Genomic DNA, 26,105 nt, shown 5'->3' on the forward strand with positions numbered 1-26,105 from the left:
TATAAGCACAAGGACTTGTGCACTGTAGACACCTGAAACAACTATTGATTTATCAACTATTCTTGCCCAACATCCTCAATGCTAATAATTATGACCATTTGTCTGTCAACATACAGAATTTGATCACTTTACCAAAACAGTCAGGTCTGCATTTTCCTGGCATGCCTATGTGTACCTGCTGCAGGGAGTGAACTATCCATCTGAAGAGATAAGACTTTAAAACAAAATGTTAAAATACATTTTCTTTTTTTTTTCTTGGTATCATTAATATACAATTACAAGAGCAACATTGTGGTTACTGGATTCCCCCCATTATCAAGTCCCCACCACATACCCCATTACAGTCACTGTCCATCAGTGTAGTAAGATGCCACAGAGTCACTACTTGGTTTCTCTGTGCTATACTGCCTTCCCTGTGCACCCCCCTACATTATGTGTGCTAATCGTAATGCCCCTTATTCTCCTTCTCCCTCCTTTCCCACCTCCCCACTCCTGTATCTTTTCCTATGGCAACTGTTAGTCCATTCTTGGGTTCTGTGAGTCTGCTGCTGTTTTGTTACTTCAGTTTTTGCTTTATTTTTATGCTCCACAGATGAGTGAAATCATTTGGTACTTGTCTTTCTCCACCTGGCTTATTTCACTGAGCATAATATCCTCCAGCTCCATTCATGTTGTTGCAAATGGTAGGATTTGTTTTCTTCTTATGGTTGAATAATATTCCATTGTGTATATGTACCACATCTTCTTTATCCATTAACCTACTGTTGGACAGTTAGATTGCTTCCATTTCTTGGCTATTGTAAATAGTGCTGCGGTAAACATAGGGGTACATATGTCTTTTTGGTTCCTGCATTCTTAGGGTAAATTCCTAGGAGTGGAATTCCTAGGTCAAATGGTATCTCTATTTTTAGTTTTTTGAGGAACCTACATACTGCTTTCCACAATGATTGAACTAATTTACATTCCCACCAGCAGTGTAGTAGGGTTCCCCTTTCTCCGCATCCTCACCAGCATTTGTTATTCCTAGTCTTTTCTATGTTGGCCATCCTAACTGGTGTGAGGTGATATCTCATTGTGGCTTAAATTTGCATTTCCATGATAATTAGTGATGTGAAGCATCTTTTCATGTGCCTGTTGGCCATCTGAATTTCTTCTTTGGAGAAGTGTCTGTTCATATGCTCTGCCCATTTTTTAATCAGGTTATTTGCTTTTTGGGTGTTGAGGCATGTTGAGTTCTTTATATATTTTGGATGTTAACTCCTTGTCGGATATGTCATTTACAAATATATTCTCTCATACTGTAGGATGCCCTTTTGTTCTGCTGATGGTGTCCTTTGCTGTACAGAAGCTTTTTAGCATGATGTAGTCCCATTTGTTCATTTTTTATTTTTTCCCCTAGCCTGAGGAGATGTGTTCATGAAAAAGTCGCTCATGTTTATATTCAAGATATTTTTGCCTATGTTTTCTTCTAAGAGTTTTAATGATTTCGTGACTTGCATTAAGGTCTTTGATCCATTTTGAGTTTACTTTTGTGTATGGGATTAGACAATAATCCAGTTTCATTCTCTTACATGTAGCTGTCCAGTTTTGCCAACACCAGCTGTTGAAGAGGCTGTTATTTCCCCAGTATATATCCATGGCTCCTTTATCATATATTAATTGACCATGTATGCTTCGGTTTATATCTGGGCTCTCTAGTCCTGTTCCATTGGTCTATGGGTCTGTTCTTGTGCCAGTACCAAATTGTCTTAATTACTCTGGCTTTGTAGTAGAAGTTGAAGTAGGGGAGTGTAATCCCCCCTGCTTTATTCTTCCTTCTCAGGATTGCTTTGGCTATTAGGAGTCTTTTGTGGTTCCATATGAATTTTAGAACTATTTGCTCTAGTTTGTTGAAGAATGCTGTTGAAGAGATTTACGATTAGCCAGGACCAGGGTTTGTTGACTAGACTCTTGTTTGGTCTGTGGAATACTGCCAAGGTTGGTGAGTCACACAAGCCAGAAGCTACCTGTTATAATATCTCACTTTAGTGAGTAAATCGGCTAGACTCACAAATCTATCAGTAAATCAATAGCAATCCAATACATTCAGTATTATGGTCTCTGGTTCTGAAAATATCTGAGGAACCTTTCTTTATGCCTACAGTGAAAGCCCCTTTCATCTCAGAGGCATTTCACATTTGAGTTTCAAACCACTTCAGGATAGTGAGCAAGGAGCCCACACTTAATTGTTAAGAAGTAAGTGGGAAAACAACCCTTTCTTAGGCCTTGTAAAATTTCTCTATATAGTCTGACTCTTTAATTATGACTTTCAAAACTGACTTGATGACACTGTTTCAAGTTACCAAGAAAACAGAATAATTTCTTCAGAAATAAGGGCTTTTACTATGTTTTTGAGCAACTGTTACTAATAGGATAATAAATTCTAAAACTACTTGCCTTGAATATTGAGTTGGACTCACTGCTTGAGGCCAGGTGAATGCTCAGGGAGGAATGTGACACAGGATGAGACTTCGTCAGAGGCTGGGGACATCTGCCTGACCATAATCCTCTTCGTAGCCCAAGACAATGTGTGTTGCCAGGTCCTGATTGCCTAGTTGGAGTTTGTGAGCCACTGCTTCTACTCTAGACCAATTTGTCTCCCAATTTCCTCCATATTTCTTCCTGTTTTGTTTTCTCTTTCTTAAGAATACGGGTTCTCTTCCACTGGCCCATTAGTGTGGAAGAAAATATGGAATGTGGAAGATAATTCAGTGTGGAGTTAAGAAATTCTCTTTTCCCCCAAATACCCATTCAGACCAAAGAAACTGAATATTTTCTTTCCAAATTGGTGAAACATGAATATCTTATTAGTACATATTCCTATTTGCATCTTTTTTTGAAAGGACACACAGAATTTGATAACTGATTAATTTGGGGGAGAGAAATTGGATGACTGAGGGACTATCCTGTTTATGTTTTTGAACCTTAAAATAATTTTCAAAGATAAATATAATTAAAAATTTTAAATGTTATTTGTAGCCTGGGAGGGTTAATTAGCTGATTAGAACTATTTGTTTATTATGTCATTCATTTGCTCAAATACTTTCACAGAATAAAAGGATGCATTCTAAAAATGTATATTCAAAATAATCAAGACACTTTTCAAAACAACTCCCACTCCAACTGGGTTGATGGGTGAAAGCGCAGGGTGGGGGACAAAAATGAAATTCTGCCGTAGTTTCCTTTCTAAGCATTCTTAGAGTTTGGTTTAACCAATTTTGACAAGCTGTTGCTTTACATAGCAAATCCTGTTACATATAAAATGTTTTAATCGAAATCTGTATGTTAGAAAAATGTTATGTGGAAGTAAGATTTGTAAAAAATACCATCTCAGGGTACAAACGGATGTCAATAGTTCCTTACTGGGATTACAATCCCAGTTCCAAGCTCCATTGATTTAGAGCGGCCTTTTGGTTTGAACAGGCATTATCTCTAAAGGCATGTCTACAGAGCTACTGGTGTTGCCTTGTTATCTGTTCTTCCTCCTCTTTCCAAGGTCTAGCACTGTTTAATGTAGTCTGGACAAACCTGCCTTTTGATCTAGGTAGCTAGGCTGTAATTTATTGACCACCCTAAGATAATAGTTAAAAGTCCATGTGCAGGGAATGAAAAACAAGTAAAGTATATTGAGCGTAGCATTCTGACCAAAATTGAAAAGCATAAGCTTTTTGAACATTTTGCATTCAAAGATAAAAATAAGCTTAATTACCTGCATTTTAAAGTAAGTTACATTAATTAGGAAATTTTGGGTTTAGTTTTTTTGTTTGTTTACTTTAATTCTTAGGTTTCTATGTCAAATAGTACTGTTGTCAAGATACTGAATCATTCCTTATGTAAGGTATTTGGTCTTAAGAAGAGTGTATGACCTGTTCCCCTTGTCAGGAAAAATAAAATTTCAAAAATAAATATCATTTGAAATTTCAAAAAACGTAACATGTTAAAAAGAACAATAACATTTCAAGTTATACCACTTCTACCCCTTTGTCTCAGAGTATCACACATACTCCATATATCACCAGAAGCCATACCTTGTGAACTTACCTGGAAGCTCCTTCCAGTGGCCTAACATCATAAGGATTTGCTGAAACTGTTTAATATTGCTAGAGGCATAGATATCTATTACAGATGACCTTGTTTATTTATTTTTTAATGTTTTCCCTAAGACTAAGGATTAAAAGGAATTTCAAACAGAAGGGAGGGAACCTAGGTAGAAGACCCAATATTGATAGAAATGGCAAACTGTCAGCTAACCCCAAGAAACTTATGTACAGAGCAAAGAAGGAACTCAGGTATTTACATAAAGAGAAAGTCCTCTGTGCCCTTCAGTGAGTTATTAATTCACAAATGAGTGACTAAATTGCATCCCAGCAGATGGAGAAACCAGTGATCCACCTTTTTAGTTATGCTTAGTGGTTGGTTATTCACATACAGGACTCTTCCCGTGACTCACTTGGTTCTACAGGTACACCTGGTGCAATGTGGACAGTGTCATCACTTTAAATCATAAGGTTTTTCTTCCCATTTCTGGATGGAGGAACAAGCAGAGTATTTATCTAGAATATTAACTTACAGAGACAGCAGTGAAAACCATGTTGATGACACCAACTCCGATTGTTGCATAAACAGGTTGGCTGATTCCAGCTGTCTGAAAAATGCTAGTGGAGTAGTAAAAGATCTGCAAAGTAATAACAGTTTAACTTTAATCAAGAATTCCAGCACTGGTGGCTTTAAAGCAAGAAAAATTTTTGTTTCTATGGAACCATGGTCCCTAGAGCTCCCTAAATATTTTATTTGTCCTCTCCTTCCAGGGACAGAGAAACCACAATCGTCCTTTAGTGTTTAAAGCTTCTGATTGCTTAAAAGTTCTCATCATATTTAGCTGAAAACTCTGCATCTGCATTTGAAAAGATTTTTCTTAATTTTCAAGAATTTTGTTAAGGTATAAGATACATACAAAAAAAGTACACAAAGCATAAGCGTACAGTTAATTATCACAAACTGAACACACCTGTGTAACCCCAACTCAGATTAAGAAATAAATCATTTCCAGCCCTCCAGAAGCCCCCCAAATGTCTTCCAACTTTTAATATCATAGATAAATTTTGCCTAGTCTTGTACATGCTGTAAATGGAACCACATAGTGTGTATTATTTGGTATCTGGCTTTAACATTACCTCTGTGAGAATCATCCATATGATTGTGTGTATTTTTTACACTATTCATGATCATTGCTGTATAGTATTTTGTTGTTTTAATATACCACAACTTAGTTACCGATTCTATTATGGATGGGTATTTAGGTAGTTGTCATTTAGGATTGATTGATTGTGAATGGTGCTGTTATGAACATTCTAGTGCAATCCTTTTGGTGAAAAATGTACACATTTGCACCTAGGAATAGACTTGTTGGACCATCATCATGTATGCATATGCTCAGCTTTGATAGATACTGCTAGTTTTCCAAAGAAATTGTGTCAATTTATACTCTCACCAGTGTGTATAAGAATTCTGGTTTTTATTACATTTAACCCCACATTTTCCACTAGTCTCAGTGGAAGATGAAGAAATCTGGTTCACACCCTCCCTAATAGCCTTTATTAGTTATGTTTTTGGGCTAATAATTGTCTATTAGATCATTCTGTAGTTCTGTCATCCTCATTCCTGTCCCATATAACATGTCCTTTTGCTACCACCTCTTCCTGCTGACGGGGCTGACGCAGGGCTGTGTGGACTGTGTGCAGTGAGGACAGCTCACAGCACTCTGTACACTCTCCCCCCATTTTTAGGCAGCTCAGCAGCCTCAGGTTCAACATTTCCTGGCTGCCTCTACGCCAGGCACGGGGATAGAAGATAAAATCAGGAGGTCTGATAGATTAAGTATTGTGCCATTGGTATACAGGCAGAGCTCAGACAGGAGATGTGAATTTGGTCCGTAAGCCCCAAAGTTATATAGGATATTAGATAAAAATGAATATCAAGTGCCCCTTAAAAAAGAACAGAGATGACAGCAGAGCAGTATTCAGCTTGTGGAGTGAATTCAGCTTTTGCTTTAACTGATGGGAACTGCTTTCGTTGCCTCCCCCAAATCTCTGGCTGTCCATTGGTCAGCCCCAAAGTGTCCCTTGTGGATTTGGGATGGGCTCATAGAGGAAGCCCAAGGTACATTTTTAACAGCAATGAAATGGGATAAGAGGTTTTCTTTACTCAATTTCTTAATAAATGTTTAATTTTTTCTTCTGCTAGCTAATTGCCAGTAGAACAACTCAATCCTGAATAATGCAAGGATACCAATTTAAAACCTTAAAGCTGGCTAGTTAATACTCAATATTGTTTTTCAGTTATGTCTTATCTACTACCACCACTCAGTAATATTGTGCCTTTTCACTCTATTTTTATTTTGTGCGCTGACTCTCCAAGTAGAGTGAAAGTTTCTTGGGCAGCAGGAACTTCTTTGTCCTTGGCTATCTGGTATACTTCACCTAACTAGAGGGAACCATGGACTCCTATGCCTAGGCTATCAGAAATCCTAAACTTAATGCTCAACTCTAGAAGCCCTTTGTAAGTTAGTTTTTCTGGTATAAATATTCTCTTCTTCCCTCTTTCATATTTATTATGTCTGTTGCCTTTTTACCTTCACCTTACTAGACATACAGTACCATTGATTGTTGAAATTTTTTAAAAATTGTAAGCTAGCCTTAGAAAGCAGATAAAGCAGAACCAAGAAAACAAATGCTCACACAATATATGTTTGTTGTAGTAAAACATGTGATGTCAACAGTTAAAAACTACTTTTAGCTATTTAAACTTGTGCCCCTTCTCTATCTTAATCCACTTTGCTCTCAAGAGTTAGGGGGTATTCTTAAACTTACCCCATTGATTCCAGAAAATTGCTGAGCCATGTGTAGCATCAGTGCCACTAGAGTAGGCTGTTGGTAGCTAGAATTGGTGAAGAGCTGAATTATGGAGACTTTCTGTTCACATGATGCTTCTTCCTTTTCTTTTCTCATCTCAGTGATATCATTGTTGATATCAGCACCTCCTCTGAGTTTTTTCAAGCCTGTCCCCAAAAATGATCAGGATGACACAACTCAGGTCAAAACAAAAATAAATTTATTTTTGATGAAAACTACAGTTCTGCACAGCCTTTTCTATTACTTAACAGCAAGGGTACTGGAAATGCTTTTCTGTTAAATTAAATCCCATTTAGTTTTTAAAAAAGCAGAACATTTGGTTTTTTCTCCTGACAAAACCATGATCCTCATTATCGTAGAAGCATAACACATAGAAAGGTCTTTCAGAAGTGTCTGGCTGAGTCCAATACCCTGCATGTGGTTTTCCCATTTGGGTGTGAGTGAATTATTGGTATGAAATGGCATACAGCATTCATATTAAAGTGATCGTGCACATTCTTCTTACACGTAACCACTGATTTCATTTGGAAGGCACTGGTACCAATTTCACAAATAACCATCCATGCATACTGGTTTTCATTAGCTAATAGTTCCAAAACAATAAGAAGAAAAAAAAGGCACCCACAGCCTTACTTTTCTTTGCTTTGACTTCCTCATCCAACTTGATGTAAAGGTATCTGGGGCTTTCTGGACAGAAGAAGAGCAGCAGAGACTGGAGGATGGCTGGCACAGCAGATAGACCAAGCAGGATGTGCCACCACTCATGATTTCCCAGGATAAACTCAAGGCCAACAATCTGAAAAGGCAGGGAGGTAGCATAGCAAGTGCACAGCACTTTAGGTCTGCCTTCTGCAACAATTTGTTGAAATAGGACATTAGCTATTTAGTAGTAATTCTGATACTTTGATTCAAGTATGCAGAAGACTTGTATGACTAGTAGGTCTCACCTTAACTAAATTAGGGACTGTAAGTCATTAACAAATATGGGACATTTAGGATGAGAATCAATCAAAATTTTTTTTTTGAAGAAAAGGATTATTTATTTAAGTTAGGAACACAAATAAACAAATCCATGATAAACTATCAGTTAAACAAATCCTGCAATAATATGTCTGAGACATAATATAATTATAGCAGGATTCTTGCTAAGAATACAACTGTGTTTTAATATAACATAAGCCTATTGGTGTAATTCACAGCATTTATAGATTAAAGGGAAAAAAAGATTGTGTTCCTTTTATTAGATGACTATTTTATTAGTTGACTATGTATTTTTTAATTTTGTTATCATTAATATAAAATTATATTTGCAACATTGTGGTTACTAGATTCCCCCCATTATCAAGTCCCCACCACATACCCCATTACAGTCACTGTCCATCAGCGTAGTAAGATGCTATAGAGTCACTACTTGTCTTCTCTGATCAATCATATTTTTAAGAGCACATTTGATATCTCAAACAGTACCAAAAATCATGCATAACTTTGAACCTTTGTTAAAAAAAATTCTTCTTAGATTATCCAGAAATTAAATAGAAGGGGGTTACGTAGAACAATTACTCTAATGAGAGCCAGGTTTGTGATTGCTATTGCAGTGGCTAATCCACTGGGTAGTCATAGCTTGAGATTTTGGGGACACCCTCTGGAGACCATGGGATAGAAGGGAAGGATAAACCCAACTGAACAAGAACTGCTATGGCAATCATATAAATATTAAATTTCCAGCTAAAATGTTCAAAAGAAAGGAAACTAAACTATCAAAAATTTGAAGTTTCATATTCTTTGAAATCTAAATGGAATAATTTAATTCTTGAATAGATCCAGGAGTTCAAGATCTGGTTTGCCAAGTTACCACCAGTCCCACCCCACCACAACTCAAAGGGAAGGAGCAGAGAAGTAATAATTTAGCTTAGAGCAAAAAAGCCTATGTCTCTATACCACCTCCACTACCACTGATGGAACTGGCTTTTTCCTCTTTGTTGGTCTACATTGAGAATAGACAGCCAGGGAGTGAGAAGTTGGGTAAAATAGGGGATAGGAGTTTTTACCTGACTAATAAGAATGCCCGTGACAATGGCCAGCTGGTGAAGAGTGCCAAGAGCACCCCTGAGCGTCACTGGAGCAATTTCACCAATGTACATTGGAACCAAGCCTGAAATCAGCCCTGCATGAAACATGAGCGTGAATGTCAAAGTGCAGCCTGGGCTCGCTCCGTAACAGTAATTTGGTTTAAGTGTAGTCAGTATCCTGACTGAAAGTCCCTTCCCGAGTCTGTTGGAAGGAAGAGCCCTTGTTGCCAGCCACAGCCACAGTTTATGCAAAGAATATTTGTTGATAAGAGTCCAAATGAAGTTTTATTGGATATATGATTAGAAAGAAATTGTTAGTCATGAATTTGACAATTAGTCATAGTGTTTTCTTATTTAGTTAAAAAACTCTATGTTAATATTGAGATTACATCGTAATGCCTTAGATTGTCTTCAGAAAAGAGACAGAAGAATACTTTAACATATTCTTAATCTAGATTCATGGGAGTAAAGGAAATTTAAACATATCTAGGCCAACCTTTTTACTTGATAGAGGTGAGAAATGACTTCCTAAGATCACAGTGCAATAGAGCATTCACTTGAGAACCACGAGCCCTATCTGAGTTTTCACAATTTGGAGGCACCTCAAGATCACTGTTAGAGAGGGTGCAGAGAGGTGGAAGAGGTTAAGGAACTAAGGGGGAGCTCCTCCCCAATTACTCCAAATGGAGCAATCCAGCTTCTTTATTCTTCGAAATTATAGGCTTCAGAAAATATTTTATTTGAATAAAGACTTTGGTGCTTAAAAGAATATAAGAATTTTGAAAAATGCTAGGCCATTCTGTTTTCCATAGCTTCCTTAAATGCAGATGTAATCAGTCATCTCAGAAATGATGGAGTATCCAGCTATTTGCTGAGTACGTAAAAAGGCCCAAGACTATCAATAAGCAAGGCTGAAAGCAATGCTTGGCATTTTCTTAAGAATTTCAAAATGAGATTTGTCAGAGACTTCTTCTTAGACTTCTTGCCTATCAAATGGAAATGGATGATCTTTGTGTAAAAGATGCTTTTGGAAACAGTATTTTTTCAGTGCTTCAAACTGTTCTTAACATCTCACATGAACATTTGCCTGGTTGATAGAGCATCTGGATTTCAGCTGACTTTCAAGTATGACTCTAATGTGTGGTCTGCTGAACTTAAATAAGAACAAACCCCATTTATTGGGTCCTATTCTGGGCTGCACTACTCTTGTGTAGTATCTACTATTATATCTCAAGAACAGAATAATGTAGTTAAGTTCATAGGTCTGAAGTAACATGAACTGGAAGTCAAATTGTATTTCCTATCATGTTTAGCAATTTTAGTGCTTAAAATACAACCCGACATAATTTTAAAAGATAGTTGGAGGGCCCAAGTTACTTGGCTAGGCTAGTGGTAGGTTGTTCCACAGTGTGTTTGTAACAATTCTCTTCAATTTTTCCAAAAACATTTTTTTATAGTGTGTGTTAAAAAATGAAGAAGTAAGAAGGATCATGATTTGGATCACTTATTTGCATTTTACAAAAGAGGAAACTGAGGCTCAGATTCAATTACTATATCTAAGGCCAGACAGAGACAGAATTAATTCACTCTAAATCGGAAGCTCTTTCCACATGTAGGCTGACTCTTCACTGTGATAAAGCTTTTGTAACTTTCAGTTATTTGTATTAACATTGGAAATAATGAAAGGAGAAATTTAATTAAATTTTAACTTGTAGGTATTTTAGACTTTTGTTCCAACTGATCATTGAAGACAAATGGAACTATATAGTCTTTTCACAAGTAGAAGTGTTATAAATATTTTATACACCATTTTGTGCTCTAGTTCTTCCTCTCCCATTTTTAGTGGATGTTAATGCTTTGAAAGACAGCTATGATTTGGGACAATGGGTGAAAACCTTGGCTCCAAACTGTCAGAACCAGGGCTTCACTGGCATCAAGAAACTAAAGACTTGGCTGCTTTAGAGATTGAATGATTCTCCCTTTGTTCAGACCTCTGTTGATTAAATTTGCTTCTGAAAGTTTGAAACTTCCCAAAATTTGAAAAACTGTTTCCAAGAACTAGTGATTCTGGCTATTCAGATGTGAAGTTCATGGGAGGAGCATTCTTCCTTCATAACAAACTCATCTACCAGCTACTTCAACATAATTTCCTTTCCCTGTGGTTACTGCCACTTCAATGCTTGCTCAGGCCACAGGGGAAACAGACATATCAGGAATGTGGTCTGAGACATGGGCCCTGGTGTCAAGGCCTTTCCAGACAGAAGACAGACCTGAGGGGCCAAACAGGCCGTAAGAGTCGACTTAGAGGTTCTGGGTGTTGCAGTCTTCCACTGTCTACTGACTGACAGGAGTAGCAACAGCTGGCATTTCTTGGAAGCTCCCTATGGTCAGATTCTATGCTGAACACTTTACATGTTTTCTCACAAGTGCTCTATGAGGTGGATATTATCCTCTTCATCTAGTAAATAAGGAAGCTGAGAGTTAAATAATTTGTCTGACATCGTATGACTAGAAATTTCAGGGGGCGAGAAGATAGCTTCACCAAACCCACTTACTGATCCCAAACCTCCCTAAGGACTTGAACATTTTGCTATTGCCTTTCCCTTTTGTGATGCCACCTCAGGTTCAAAAATTTCCCTTCATGTTACCACATCTGCCTTTAGAATAATTTGCAGACGTGTGTGTGTGTGTGTGTGTGTGTGTGACTTACCACAGTAGAGTCCTGATATGCTTCTTCCTGAAATTATAAGAATGTGGGATGGTCCCAATTTTGAAAACCCCATCAAGAGAGCTCCAACTAATGAGAGAATGTTTGCTACCAACATGGCTTTGATTCTGAAATTTTAAAAAGCAAGGATTATAAATTTAGCATCAGACTTGATAAAATTATTTGCTTTCAGAGTATGCTGAGATATTCACCGGAGAGCAATTATTTTAATTTTGCTGAAATAGCTAGTTGGGGAATCTTAAACCATGATTTCTACTTTGATTTATCTGTGGATTAAAGCATTAACAATAAGTAATATTTGTCATGAAAGAATCTGGTGTCATGTACCTTGTCTCCAGTTTGATAAAGATTATTGAACTAGTGGGGGATGACTAATTTGATTAAGAAAGCACTTCTGACACTTTTTCAAACAGTTAACTAAGTTTTGTACAAGTTGATTGTCTTAGCGAATAATTGGCTGGTGATAGCTACATTAAATTCTGTAGTTGTAACTGATGACATCCTATTTCTTTTTTTTTCCTTTTAATGGCACAGGGTTAGTTGATGTAGACCATGAAACAAACTTTCAAAGTTAAATTCCCTTTAGTGTGAATTATTTGGAAGTAAATTAAAATATACTTTTTACTTTAAGCCTTATCCTAGAGAATTGTAGGTGTTCTTATTTTAACAATATATGTCAGCATATTCCCAGAATCTATGAATTAATGTAACCAAAATAAAATATGCAATAAAACTGACATAGCAACAAAAAATCATTTACAAAATTAATCACATGAAAATAGATAACATTTGCAGATAACTTATATGTTTATTTCTATTGAATGACAGAGCGAGGTACACCAAAACCTTCAAAGTTTAGTAGATGATGATATGGCCAATAAAGGAATCTGAATGGACAGATGTGGAAATATTTATGCCACAAAGAAATGTAAGCTTTTCTTATGTTCTATTTCAATCTTTCAAATTTTAATAGGTGAGCTTTACCTAAGCAAGTATCTTTAACACCAAACAGATTTTTTTCTTTGTGGAGAGTAAAGCTATATAATCTCATACTGCAATGACTACCTAACAACTTTGAGATAGGCTTAATAATACTCCCCTGGAGTCCACATCCTAATTCTCAAAACTCTGGGAATGTGTTGCCTTATATGGCAGAAGGGATTCCGCAGCTGTGATTAAGGTAAGTAATTTGAGATGAAGAGATTATTCTGGATTATTGTTGTTGGTCCAATGATGTAACCACAGTATCCTTGTAAGAAGAGGGCAGAATGTGGTGACAGATTGAACTAATGTGCTTTAAAAGCTGAAGAAGGGGCCACAAGCCAAGGAATACAAGTGGCCACCGAAAGCTGAAAAATGCCAAGGAAATGGGTTCTTCCCTCAGAACCCCCAGTAAGAATCAGCCCCTCTGAAGCCTTGACTTCAGTCAAGTGAAACTGAATTTGGACTTCTGACCTCCAAAACCAAAAGGAAGAAATTTGTGTTGTCTAAAACCACTAAATTTGAGTAATTCATTAGAGCAGCAATCAATAGGAAACTAATGTATAGAAACTGGCAATTACTCAAAGGCAGGGGAAACAGTGATTTAGAGCTGACCAGCTTCCAAGCTGTAGAGTAGAAAAAGACAAGGGTATTTCTCTATGAAGTACTTTCTTTCCACACAAGGACAGAAGGTAGGCAAATTCAATAATTTACCTTAAGAAATTCTTACTAGCTAGCTAATAGTATATTCTATCAGGGAGGGAAAAGATTAAAAGTCTTAGAAAAGGTAGTCTGGAAGTATTTTTGATGCCAGGTTGCTCTAAAGTCCATCTTCCTTAACCACTGATGGATGAGGAACACTTTAAACAACTTAGGGGATTTTAACTTACACTCAGACTGAGAAACACAAACAATAAATACTCTTAAGTACATGAAATGGTTGAGTGAGGGAGAAGCAAATATACTTTTAAGTATATTTCTGAGAATCCGGCTCTAAATCGTGCTGTTAGCATGGGCTGTATCACAGTCACCACTGTCATCGTGATCATGACTGAAGTGACGCATTCATTGCTTGCTTACTGCATGCCGGGCCTTGGGCTAAAACCTCTATTTGTTCTCATTTAAGCTTCACAATAATGCCATGAGGTAGGTATTATTTTATCTCACATTGCAGATGGTGGGGGAAACATCTTAGAGAACCTAAGTAACTTGCTCATTTTCATACAGCTATTAAGTGACAAAGCTGGGACTGGAACTGTGTAAAACCAAAGGCTAATGCTTCATTTTAATGTGTTCCATTTTTTGATACAAAAAATGCATTCAAAGGCAAGCTGTGTGTACCTCCCTTGACTCATGCTAGTGAATTGCACAGACCACAGTCTACCGTACATAACAACATAACCTATGATTATGTTGTAAGGGCACAGCCTCTGGAAAAATTGACCTTGAGAACCTACATCTGTACAACAGTGGCCATAGACATCTATTGACTATTACACAATTATAAGGAAGGACCTTTTCTAAAGTGATAATGGAAAATACATTATTTATTTACTTATTTTTAACTGGTGGAGCAATGACCCTGGTGATAGGAAAGTCACGCCATTTCCCTGCAAATCTTCCTAGAAAAGTTTTATAGGAGAGACTGAATTCTTTTGTTTTAATTTGGAAGTTAAATTTGTTAATTTTGTGGCTGTTTTTCAAGGAGTTTCATTTTTCTACTGACAGCTGAAAGAAGCCTCACTTTTAGTTTACCATAAGTCATTTGATAAACAATCATTTGACATTGTTTTGGGGTATGATTATTGTTGATGCTAAATGCTACGACTCGAGAGGACATGCATCCTGGTTACATCATTGGACACTAGTTAAATGTTTTAGAATAAGTTACTGGACCTGTCAGAACCTCATCTCTAACTGAGAAGACAAGGGCTTAAAGTTTTTCTTCAGGATGGGAAGAAATACAAATACCAGTAGTTGCTAAAAGAGCTGGTTTGTCCATATTTTAAATTTAATTTAACATTGTTTAACTTTATTTATTTTAGAAATAATTAATCTAGAAAATTATTGAAGTACTGCTTAAACCAACTTGGTGCAAATTAAAAATGATTTTTAATTTTTTAAATGACTTAAGTCAGTTTATGAGCTCTATAATTCATAGATTCTCATTTAGAATTCAGCTAAACACCAGTAAGTTGGCAAAAATGTGAGAAATTGATCATTTTCTCTTTTATATTGGAGGAAAGTCCCTTTCAAATAAGAAAAATAATAAAACTTGGGTTCTAATGCTATCCATTACTTAAGAAAACTTCTTATATATAGTTTTATTATATAAATTATCCAGTACTAGAGAAAGAGGTTATCAATATTTTAATAACCAGATAGATGAAATTATAATTTAAAGTAGGAATTTAAAAACCTAATGAATTGTGATCCAGAGTTACTAAAATGGTTGCCTACATCATTTACATCTTTACAGGTTTTTGCATTTTCTAGAATTTCCACATCTGCATATTTATTTATATCATCAGAAAGAAAGGCAATTAATAAACAAAAGATGAGCTCAAAGACAATCTGAAGAAATAACCATTTAATGTTCTTATTTTATTTCTTCTCTGTGGAGAGCTGGGGAAATCCCAAGAGCTTTAGTATGTCACATGACTAAGTGAAATATGTGTAAAGGGGTTCCACTAATGTTTTTAATTCGAAACACCTAATAGAAACCAGAGTAGAGAAATGGAGACAACACTTGATTCTTCTCTGGTTGGGGCTTGAGATAGCCGTAGCAGCACCTAGAAACCACACCCGGTATACCCTGCAAATGGGAGCTGGGGATATTGAATTGACCTTAGGGCTTGACTGTCCAAATGCTAAATTCTAATTTGAAAATGAAAAACTGGATGTTTGAGAAATGAAGTGAACGATTTGATGAAACAAACAGTGGACATTCAGGTTAAAGATTTCACTCCTGATTCTTCTCTCGAGTTCCTGAATTAACCATTTGTGCAGCGGCTTCTTAATATGTTTTTTAATTTACAGAGCCAAGGAATTGAAGTGGTTATCTAGAAATACACACCAAACTCAACTTTTGCTGTAAATGACTCCTTAATTAAGTGGATTGTGGCAACAGCTTTCTCCATTATTTGGTCCAACATCAACCTAACTCATAGGGTCATGACTTGAAAAAATAACTCTAAAACTATTCCACAAAAGGAAAGATGATTTCTTTCTAAATAAATTCTTATAAACCCCAAAGACTTAAAGTTCCATGTTTGTGTTTACTTAGGAAATTTGCCTACCTTCCAAGCTTGTCCCCAAGCCAGCCACCAAAGAATGATGCAATCATTCCACCAACTGCAAAGCTGGACACAGACAAGGACCAGAGCATGGTGATGTGGCTAGTGGATGCCACAGTCTCTTCCTCCACCCAAAGCATTGGTGTTGGATTGCTTAGGTATGGGCCTGTAGGCAGTTCCTTTGTGTTGTTGAGAGCATAGTTGTTGATAGCTTTCCGGTCATCCAACGGAATACCCAAAATATGTCTATAGTGGGATGTTATTACCTAAGGAAATAAAGAAAAATAGCTCTAATATTTTAAATATTCTATATATTTTTCTTGTTTTGCCTTTAAAATGTTTGTTAGGTATTTAAACAGGATCCTCCCTGATTATGTGTGTTATATATACAAACACAGATAGATGATTTATAGTTGACTACATTCTATAAAAAAGAGGCCACAAATTCCAGTGCCAGCAGGAACCAGCAGGAAGAAATTAGTGAAGGAGGGGAGGAGAACCTCAATAGCTGGAAGATGAAACACTGTTTCTTCTAGTGAAGGTAACATGCCAAGTAGGTAAGATTATAGCACTGGAGAGTGTTTGCCCCATTCGATGCAGAAGCTGCAATTGTGAGACCAGTGTTGCATGACTTTAATTTTTAAAAAGAAGCCAGAAATTTGGGTTTTTATGTAAAATTCTTCAAATTTTAAATGTTGATCACTAATTAAATTGAAAATATTCTGCAGGCTAAAAAGTACATTTTCACACCAGTGTTACCTCAGCCCAGCAGGATTTAAGTTGACTTAGGTAAACATTCCAATAGAAGCATGAAAACAGATGCAAGAAAAAAGACAGGGAAAGATAAGATAGGGCCAAAAATAAACTTAATATACAAAATTCAGACACTAGGTGCTGTATCCTTGTTAGAAGTGAGCTGTAAATTGAGCAATAAACTTCCTAGCAGTCAGTGGAAAGAGAGGTAAACAATCATGTATATTGATGAATTTCAAAGATAAAAACAACTCAGTGGCCCCTGAGAAGGTACTGAGACCTGAAAGAAGTTTTTCCTGTGGGTCCTCACAGAGTTCAGTGTGTAACAGAATGAATGACATTTAAAACTAAATGTCACTGAGACATATTTTATACTGTGTTTCCACAGTGGCAAAGGATTAAAGGCACATCCTTCAGGCTGCCTTCCTTCCTTGTCATTCCTCTCAGTATTGATTCAGTCACTATTCAGTGACAGTGGGCTGGGCCTTTGCAAGGACCTGGAATTCAGCTCCTCCTAGTTGCTAGTTGTGGGCAAAGTCCTATGTGATAAAGTCAGCTGAGTGAGAGAGGGAGTTGACATCCTCTTATGATAAAAGAAGTTTGACCAAGACATCTGCCTCATGAGAAGGCCATTCTATATGAATAATATGTATAGAAAAAAGGCTGGAAGGAAATACTCAAAATGTTCTCAGCAGTTTGCCCTATGTGGTAGAATAATTATGGGGATTTATTCCCTCATGGCTTTCTGAAACAGACATGTGTGGTTTTCATAATCATAAAAAGCATGATTTAAAAATACCCTAAAATAATTCCAAATGTCATTCTGCTACCAAAAACAATTGGACCTGAATGACTACTCTTACATAATGGTGTTTATGCAGCTCATTAAACATGGAAGGAAGGTGTTTATGCAGCTCATTAAACACAGAAGGAAGGGGATCTAGCAAGGGGACTAAGCCATATATCTGTGGGGATGTCTGTGTTCATGATGTTGAAAAGGTCTTCCACAAAGGAGAAGACACTCTACTGATTCCAAATTATGGTGATTTGAACCAGATTAAATTGGCACATGTTGTCATCACTCACAGAAATATTATATAACTCCAAGGATTATTCCCTAAATCTTTTAGCCTCAGCAAGGGCCACCACACTCATGGTAATATATGGTGCCTAACCAGAGCACATCTTTTGGCCCAAGTTGCAACTCTTTTCAGCCAGCACACATTTCACACATTCATACTCTGTAGTATCTTACATTTTCCTGACTCCAATTTTCCATTTTCCCTGGAGTTGTAGGAGAAGCAGGTGAAACACGGTGGATTCATAGAAGGCACCTAACAAATGCTTGTACCTTCACCTTATGCCTTCCCTTCCCCTCAGCTTCTCGCTAGTCTATCTCTCTCTCTCCTTCATTTACTAAACACTTTTTCGAAAAATTGAGGTATCTATCATTGATATACACTCTCATATTGGTTTCAAATATATAGTACAGTAGTTCAACAGTTATCCATGGTATTAAATCCTCACCCCCACTAGTGTGGTTATTATCTGCCAATATAGAAAGATGTTACAGAATCATTGACTATATTCTCCATGCTGTACTACCATCCTCATGGCCAGCTTACATTATGATTGAGAATTTTTGTGCCCCTTTATCCCCCTCACAGTCCCCACCCACCCACACCAGCCCTTCCCCCATGGTAACCACCAGTCCCTTCTCAGTGTTTATGAATCTACTGTGTTTTTTCATTCTATTTTGCTTTGTTTTTATATCCCACAAATAAGTGAAATCATATGATATTTGTCTTTCTCCACCTGGTTGTTTCACTGAACACAATATCCTCTAGATCCGTCCATGTTGCAAATGGCAGGATTTCTTTTTTCTTTATGGCTGAATAATATTACATTGTGTGTATGTACCACATCATCTTTATCCATTCATCTACTGATGGACACTTAGGTTGCTTCCATATCTTGGCCATTGTAAATAATGTGGCAATAAACATAGGGGTGTATGTGTCTTTTCAAATCAGGGATTTTTGTATTCTTTGGGTAAATTCCTAGAAGTGGAATTACTGAGTTGAATGGGATTTCTATTTTCAGGTTTTTGAGGAACCTCCATACTGCCTTTCACAATGGTTGTACTAATTTACATTCCCACCAACAGTGTAGGAGGGTTCCCGTTTCTCTACATCCTTGCCAATTCTTGTTATTTCTTGTGTTTTAAATAGTGGACATTCTGACTGGTGTGAGGTGATATTTCATTGTGGTTTTGATTGGCATTTCCCTGATAATTAGTGATGCATTCACTAAACACTTTATCAAACACCTTTATGCCAATCACTGTGCTTGACACTGGTGATAGGAAGAGGAGTTAGACACCAACTGTGCCCTCAATGCCCTGGCAGTCTGAGTTAGAGCAGAGGAAATGAAGTCCAGGTTCCCCCTTACAGCCTGTGGGAGCTGAGAAAAATGACATCCTTCTCTGTCTATTCACTAGATACCAGAGAAGGGATGCACAAAATAAATGAGAAAAATGATAGAAATTATTTGATATTAAAAAAAATCCACTCAAGTAGTCATCATGGAGAAAATCCAAACAACTTTTTTGGATTTCTTGATTATTATTTAAAAATTTAATATTATTGTACTTTGAATCACCTGTGAGAGATAGGAATTGGGGAAAGACCCATAATCTTTTTAGTGTTTGGGCTTCTAAAGTTTTTAATCTGACTAAGAAAGGGGCAAAATAAGTTTGCTGGTAGGGTCAAACTGGGGAAAACATATGTTAGTGTGCCTGAAGCACAGTGAGCTGATGCTCAATAAATGTTTGTGTACAGAATGAAACTCATCCTTCTGTTGTTTCCTCTTATTCCCTGGCAGTTTTCATTCATGTATGGCTGGGAACTCTAAATGAATGCTGCAATAATCTTTTAAGCTTTTTAAAAAAAATCCTTAGGCACATGGTATTCTGGCTGGAGTTTTCTGTAAGCTCAGCAAACAGCAGAGTCAGAGATCAAGAATTATTTATTGCCTTTATTTTACTGTGAGGGTTATTAAGTGAGGAGTCAGGGTCATGTTATCAGGTTTGGAACCACACACATAGTACCTGAGAGAGGGCTGGAATTACCCTGGGTTCCCCACGTGGACAGACCTTATCTTTGTGTAGAAGGAACACACATCTTTCTGTCACTGACAGCAATTGCCCAAAAGAGATTTGAATTATACATTTTTTACTTGCCTGTTGAGGTGCATTGATCACACCAATGTCATATCCAAACTGGAAGGAACCCAGCACAGCAGTGAGGACTGTGAAAGCCAAGGTCCAGGTGACCTGTGGGGAATGAAGCAGAGGGCTGGGAAATGCCAGGCGGTTTCAGTACCCGTCATCCTGTCAGTCTGCAGCTTGGACTTCTGACAGGCTCCAAGGCTGCTTCTTGCCCCTTGATACTCATGTGTAGTGGGCCCTGTGCTCTCAGTGGCGGTCAGCCATGTGGGACTATGAGAGCCATTCATCATTTCCTCTACATTGCTAAAGCTGAAAACATTTGGGACAGCTGTTTGCAGTCAGGGAACCAAACATCCTTTTCCACATACATATTTAAGAATCAAAATCAGGACTCAGGACTAGAAATGCTGCTGACCAAAGGAAACTGCCAAGATAAAAATGGTCATTAACATCTTTGGGAGAAGTCAAATAAGACTCTAGTGATAAAGAGATGAGGAGCTCTCCTGGACTTTTCTGTGTTATAAATATGTCTCAAAATTCACACAAGAGGCATCAGCCAGCCTTTATCATGATCTGTATCAACATCGAGGTAAAGATACTTTCTAGGATTTGCATCCAGTTGAATCTAGAATTTTGGATTAAGAGATGTTATTTTCCTCCCAACTCCAAAAAACGGTGTAGAAAAGGGCAAAGCATTCATCCCCTTCAACTCATAATTACATGTCTAACCATCTTAGAGAAACCATATTATGCATACAGAGTCACATATAAGGATATTTAGTGCATATGTAAGGATATTTTTGTGTGTGTGTGATAGCAAACATTGTAAAAGAACTTAAATATAATTCAGTGGGGAATGGCCAAATAGATTTCAACACATCATGACACACACAACATGCTATGCAGTAGTTAAAAACAATTCTGTGATTGTTACATACTGACTTACTGTTGGGACAAAGGAAGTTGTATAATTTCATTATTTTTTTTAAGGCTTAAACCTGAGTATCCTTGGTTTGTGTATGTTGTATATAATACATAGAATATTTTCTTGAAGAACAAATAACAAGAGGATGAGCTTTGAGGAGGAAAGTGAGATGGGGGTGTGGTAGAAGAGTATTTTTTTCTTTTATTTCTATTATTAGGCATTTTATAAGGAAACTATTTCATGTATAATTACATAACTTAAATTTTCAAATAAGTAACATGGGGTATAGTTGGAACTTTGTTGAATGAATGAATTGAATGAGTCATATCAGTATGGATTCCAGTTCCCACTCTGATACTCAGGAGGTATGTGACGCAAGTGTATAGATCTCCTATAGGATCATTGGTCTTAAAATCTAAATTGGGGAATATTTGTGAATCCCCCTACTTCAGCATGAAAAGTAGCTAATTAACAAGGACCCCTCATTCCCTAATCAAACTGGAGATTAGAAATTTCAGTGTCATCATTAACAAAGTGTTATCACTGAACAACCCTGAGAATCCTTGAAGTTGAGTCTCATAGTTCTAAAACTAGACCCAACTTGGAGAGCTTGTCACAAGTGTAGTTTCCTGGGGCTCACCCCAGACCTATTACTGGATTGGAATCTCTGGGGTGAGAATTGGGAATCTGTGGGTTTGCTACCTCTCTTTCCACTAAATCAGAATTAATTGTAGGTGGCACCTTATGTAGACTTTTCTTCCTCTCAACTGCCTTTCCTGAAAGAAAGGACCCAAAAGATGTGATCACATTATATGCGTGTGTGTTTCTATCCTTAGATATATATATATATATATATATATATATATCCCCAAGGAAGCATTTATTACCATATAATATACATGCATAATTTGTATGTAATAAATGTAAAACATATAAATGTATAAATAATTAATAATAAGGTAATTAATTATAAATAACATTTAAAATATATGTAAAATGTGCATTCTTGCTCACACATACACACAATATGGTATATGGGGTTACAAGAGATTTTGATCATGCTTTAAAATGTAACTAGACATCTTAAACCAAGTGGCTCAGGTCAAAGCTAAAGTGGGGTTCCATTTACTTGGTTGGTGGTTTCTCCTAAAATCTTTTTCTCCTTAAGCTGTTGCCAAGGATAGGGACTTTAATTCCATTTACATGTAGTTAACCATCATCAGCAGTAAGGGAACCAGGGGCACCTTGAGAGGTGTAGTATCTCTTGTGCTCGTATTAGTTTCCTCTTGCTGTTCTAACAAATAACCAACAAAACAAAGGTTTAAATAGCACAAATTTATTATTTTATAGTTCTTGTAAGTGAGAAGTCTGGTACAAGTCTCACCAGACTAAAATTAAGGTGTTGGCAGACTGTTCCTTTCTGGAGGCTGCAGAGGAAAATTTGGGTTAATGGTAGAATTCAGTTTCTCATGGTTGTAGAACCAGAGTATGTATTTTTGTACCAGCTGCAAAGTTAGGACCATTCCCAGTTCTAGAATCCACCCCATTTCTTGGTTAGCAGTGTCCCATCTTTATAGCCAGAAAAGGGTTGGTCAAGTCCTCATGTATCTCTCTGACCCTGACCACAGCTGGGAAAGTTCTTCCCTTATAAGAATTTGTGGGATTAGACTGGATCCATCTGGATAATTCAACAAAGTCTCTCCATCTCAAGGTCCATAATCTTAAGGACATTCGTAAAGTCCTTTTTGCAATGTACAATAACATATTCACAGGTTCTGCGGATGAAGTTGTGCATCTTTAGAGGACCATCATCCTGCCAACCCCGTTCCTCACGACCATTAGTATCCCTATATTATAGGTAACTAGCCTAGGTTAAGGTCTTACAGCCACTAACTTACAGCATAATGATTTGGTTCCAGAGCCTGTGCTTTTAACCACTTGGTTATTTTGCATTTCTCATTGGTCAGAAACAGACATTCAAAAGTCAAGCACATGTAAAAACGTAGGATCATAATCTATCTAAATTGAAAAAAATCTGGAAGTGCACATATTCGTAGAATTTACTAAGTGTTATGCTGAAGCTAAATGGCCACCCACCCACCCACCAATTTCAAGTGAATTTTCCCGACACCCAGCACACAAATCCCCTCCTTCCTCACCTACCCTCAGAAAACTTCTGTGAGGTCTCTGGACAAAACTCCATAGGGGCAAAGGCTACCCAACTGCTCCTCTATAGCTCAGCTGAAGAACCTCAAGACCTTCCTCCACCAAGCCCAGGGCCATGATTTGCTTGCCCAAATTCATCCCTGTATCTCCTTTTCTTCCTGTGCTAGACTCTCCAAGCACTCGGTGTCTTAGTGATTGCCCTTCCCACTCGGTCCGGACATCTGCTCTCTGCTGCTATATCCTTCTGCCCTCACTTTTCTTCTTATTTTAAGAGTCCAACTAGTAACTGTGCCAATGGTGAGCAGAGGTACTATAGAAATAAAAGTCGGGGGTGAAGGTGGTAGCCAGTTTGGTGGCCCAGAATCTCCCTCAGCCCTCCTCTGCCACTCCGAATATACAGTCTAAGTCACAACAGTGTTTGCTGTTCCTACTTTTATATAAATGAAACTTAATTTTCAAAGATAGAAGTTCTTTGGAGCTCCTGCCCTATGACTTTCCAATCAAACAGTTCTAAGTCATTACTATAGAAATTCTGGAGCTGCACCCAAGATCAGTTTCTCATGTTTAGGCATAACAACAACAAAAAAGCAACGGAAAGAGATAGGAAAGTTTTTAAAAGTTTAGAAACCCTATACTGCTCTTAAAGTTCTTGTCTTCTGGTCTTCCTGCCTTCTTTTTTCAGAGTTGGCCCTGGTCCTGCCACCCCAGGCTACAGGGCCTCACTTTAATTTCCTGGGAAGAAATTTATCCCAGTTGGTCAGATAAAAAGCAACATTTAACAGGTCACTTAAATTCCAAGCAAAGCGATCATTCCAAATACCCAAATCTCTGGAATTACCCATCTCTTTGATTGCAGTTCCTTTTTTTTTTTCTTCATTTTTACGCTCTTATTTTCAGGTTAATTTCCCTCTCTGAACTCCCTTTTAAACTTGGTTTTTGCTTCCCATCTTTTCTTTTTCCACTGTGAAATGAGAAGAGGTAATACTATAGTCAACCTTCTATGTGGCTTAGCTCTAGACTTGGGGACAGACAGTTTTGTTTATGAGCAAAAGTTTCTGAAAACTACCAAGTCCGAATTAGCCCATGAGCACTCATCCATTCAAACTAATGTCCAAGAGGTTGTCTCAAGGATAGGTACACAGGGCTGATGGAAGCAGTGAGATTACAGAGGAGCTTACTCTGCCCAGACTCTGGGTTCTGAATGGTTTGCCTGTTCTCTCAACAAGCCTGTAGGAAGGACTTCCTATCATATCACATGTGAGAAAACTGATGTGGAAAGGGTAAAGAACATGTCCAAAGGCCATATACAATACACGAGTGGCAGGAGATTTTAAGTTTTTTCTCTCAACCTCTTTATAGGCTACAAGATATTAATCCTGCATGTTTAGAAAGACTAGCTTCATCTAGAGCTAAATAATTTTAAGTTAGAGATACTAGGTTCCAAATCCAATTAAAAAAATGCTGTGGGTAAATGTGCAAGAGTAAAATGGGCAAGTGGTTGAACCTTAACAAAAAATAAAATGTGGTGTTTATTCTGTGACTTAGAAGGCAGATGGGGTCTATTAGAAAAACAAGTAGACTTGGGATTCAGAATACCTAGAAGAGTGCCAGCTAGCCTTAACATCCTTGACCTTCAGTTTCTTTGCCAAGAAATGGATATAATAATAGTTAATGCATAGGATTATTAAAAAGATTAAAAAAGATAAATAATGTGGTCTTTTTATAATAGTGAAAGGGCTATGAAATACCTTTAATCACATCATTATCATCTCATTTATCGCTCTTGTCAAACAACCACCTGTCAAGTTTCATATCACTGATCCTCTTTCACAACAATACTACAAGGTACATGAAATTATCCCTGTTTTACAGGCGAGGAAACCAGGGCTCAGAGGAGATTAAGAATAAGCCCAACACCACAGCTAGTAAGTAACAGATACCCTAGTGTTGGAACCCAGAGCTGATATTCTTAAACTCCCACTGCTAAACAGAAAAACAGATTTTCAGCAGCTACTGATGGACTAGGCAGGGAGGAGAAGCTTTCACCTTTCCTCTAGCCTAACCATATGCCTCCCAAAGGTGATCTCACACCCAACTCTGGAGAAGGCCTGGGGCCTCTGAAGCAATTTTCCAGCTGAGATATTACAGAGCGGTAGGTTCTAGTCTCACCCCTTCATTTTTCACTTGAAGAAACTGAGTCCAAGTCCTTTGTCTTGAATTACACAGCACATTGCTGGGCATATAGGCAGTGAGAACACAGGTCTTCTGATCCTCGGTTTCCTTCTTATCCCACTTCCTTCAAAGTTTGGGTGGATTCTCATTCTTTCTGGGTTCTGTTATAGGGCAATTCCTTAGTTCTCAGGAAAAGTCTTACAACACATTTTCTAAAGCTCCCTTGGGGAATTTAATGACAGCATCTGCTTTGTGCTAGGCACAGTGGTAAGCACATTACTTTCTTACTTGAGTTATTTGAACACTAACTGTGATTTTTGCCAAATTTATATACCATCTATATAGTTAACAACTTAGTATTTGTCTCTATATTGTCTTTAAAGTTCTAACTACTTTAGCTTTATCTTGGGTTATGATAGGAAACTATGAAGTCCTAGTTATTTAAATATACATCACATAAATATGTAACTATTAACATTAAAATGTTTACCATCTGAGTCTCTCCAATATCAACTCATTTAATCATTCTCATACTCTAAAGAATTCACAATCGCTTCACATCCCCTATTATATCCTTATTTTATAGCCCTGTACCTTCTCATTTTGCCACAGTATAGATGACCCAAACTGAGTTCAGTAACTTAACCCTGGTCTCTCAGCAGGCGAGTAACATCACCACATCTGAGACCCAAGCCTGGCTGGTGACAAAGCCACGCTCCTGCCTTGCCACTTACTGACCGGAGAGAATGCTCGGCCCAGTACATTACACTAGGTCAGAGCCTAGAAGTCCTGCTCTGACGGGGCCGCCACAGCTTCACTTGCTGGGATGACTGTGT

The 26,105-nt window shown here is 37.5% G+C and overlaps 1 protein-coding gene across 1 annotated transcript in view; it reads right to left on the reverse strand.

Annotated features, from left to right (window-relative positions):
* The window catches only part of SLC2A2 (solute carrier family 2 member 2), a 32,101-nt gene that overhangs the window by 5,037 nt on the left and 959 nt on the right, over positions 1-26,105 (reverse strand). The window contains exons 2-8 of the mRNA XM_036930899.2: positions 20,019-20,111; positions 16,028-16,290; positions 11,730-11,854; positions 8,999-9,114; positions 7,584-7,746; positions 6,909-7,096; positions 4,610-4,714 (exon numbers count right to left, since the gene is read on the reverse strand). Coding sequence (XP_036786794.1) covers positions 4,610-4,714; positions 6,909-7,096; positions 7,584-7,746; positions 8,999-9,114; positions 11,730-11,854; positions 16,028-16,290; positions 20,019-20,111 — 1,053 coding nt within the window. The remainder of the gene's footprint in view (positions 1-4,609; positions 4,715-6,908; positions 7,097-7,583; positions 7,747-8,998; positions 9,115-11,729; positions 11,855-16,027; positions 16,291-20,018; positions 20,112-26,105) is intronic.

The sequence above is a fragment of the Manis pentadactyla genome, chromosome 1 (assembly GCF_030020395.1).
Source record: "Manis pentadactyla isolate mManPen7 chromosome 1, mManPen7.hap1, whole genome shotgun sequence".
In the NCBI taxonomy this organism is placed as follows: domain Eukaryota; kingdom Metazoa; phylum Chordata; class Mammalia; order Pholidota; family Manidae; genus Manis; species Manis pentadactyla.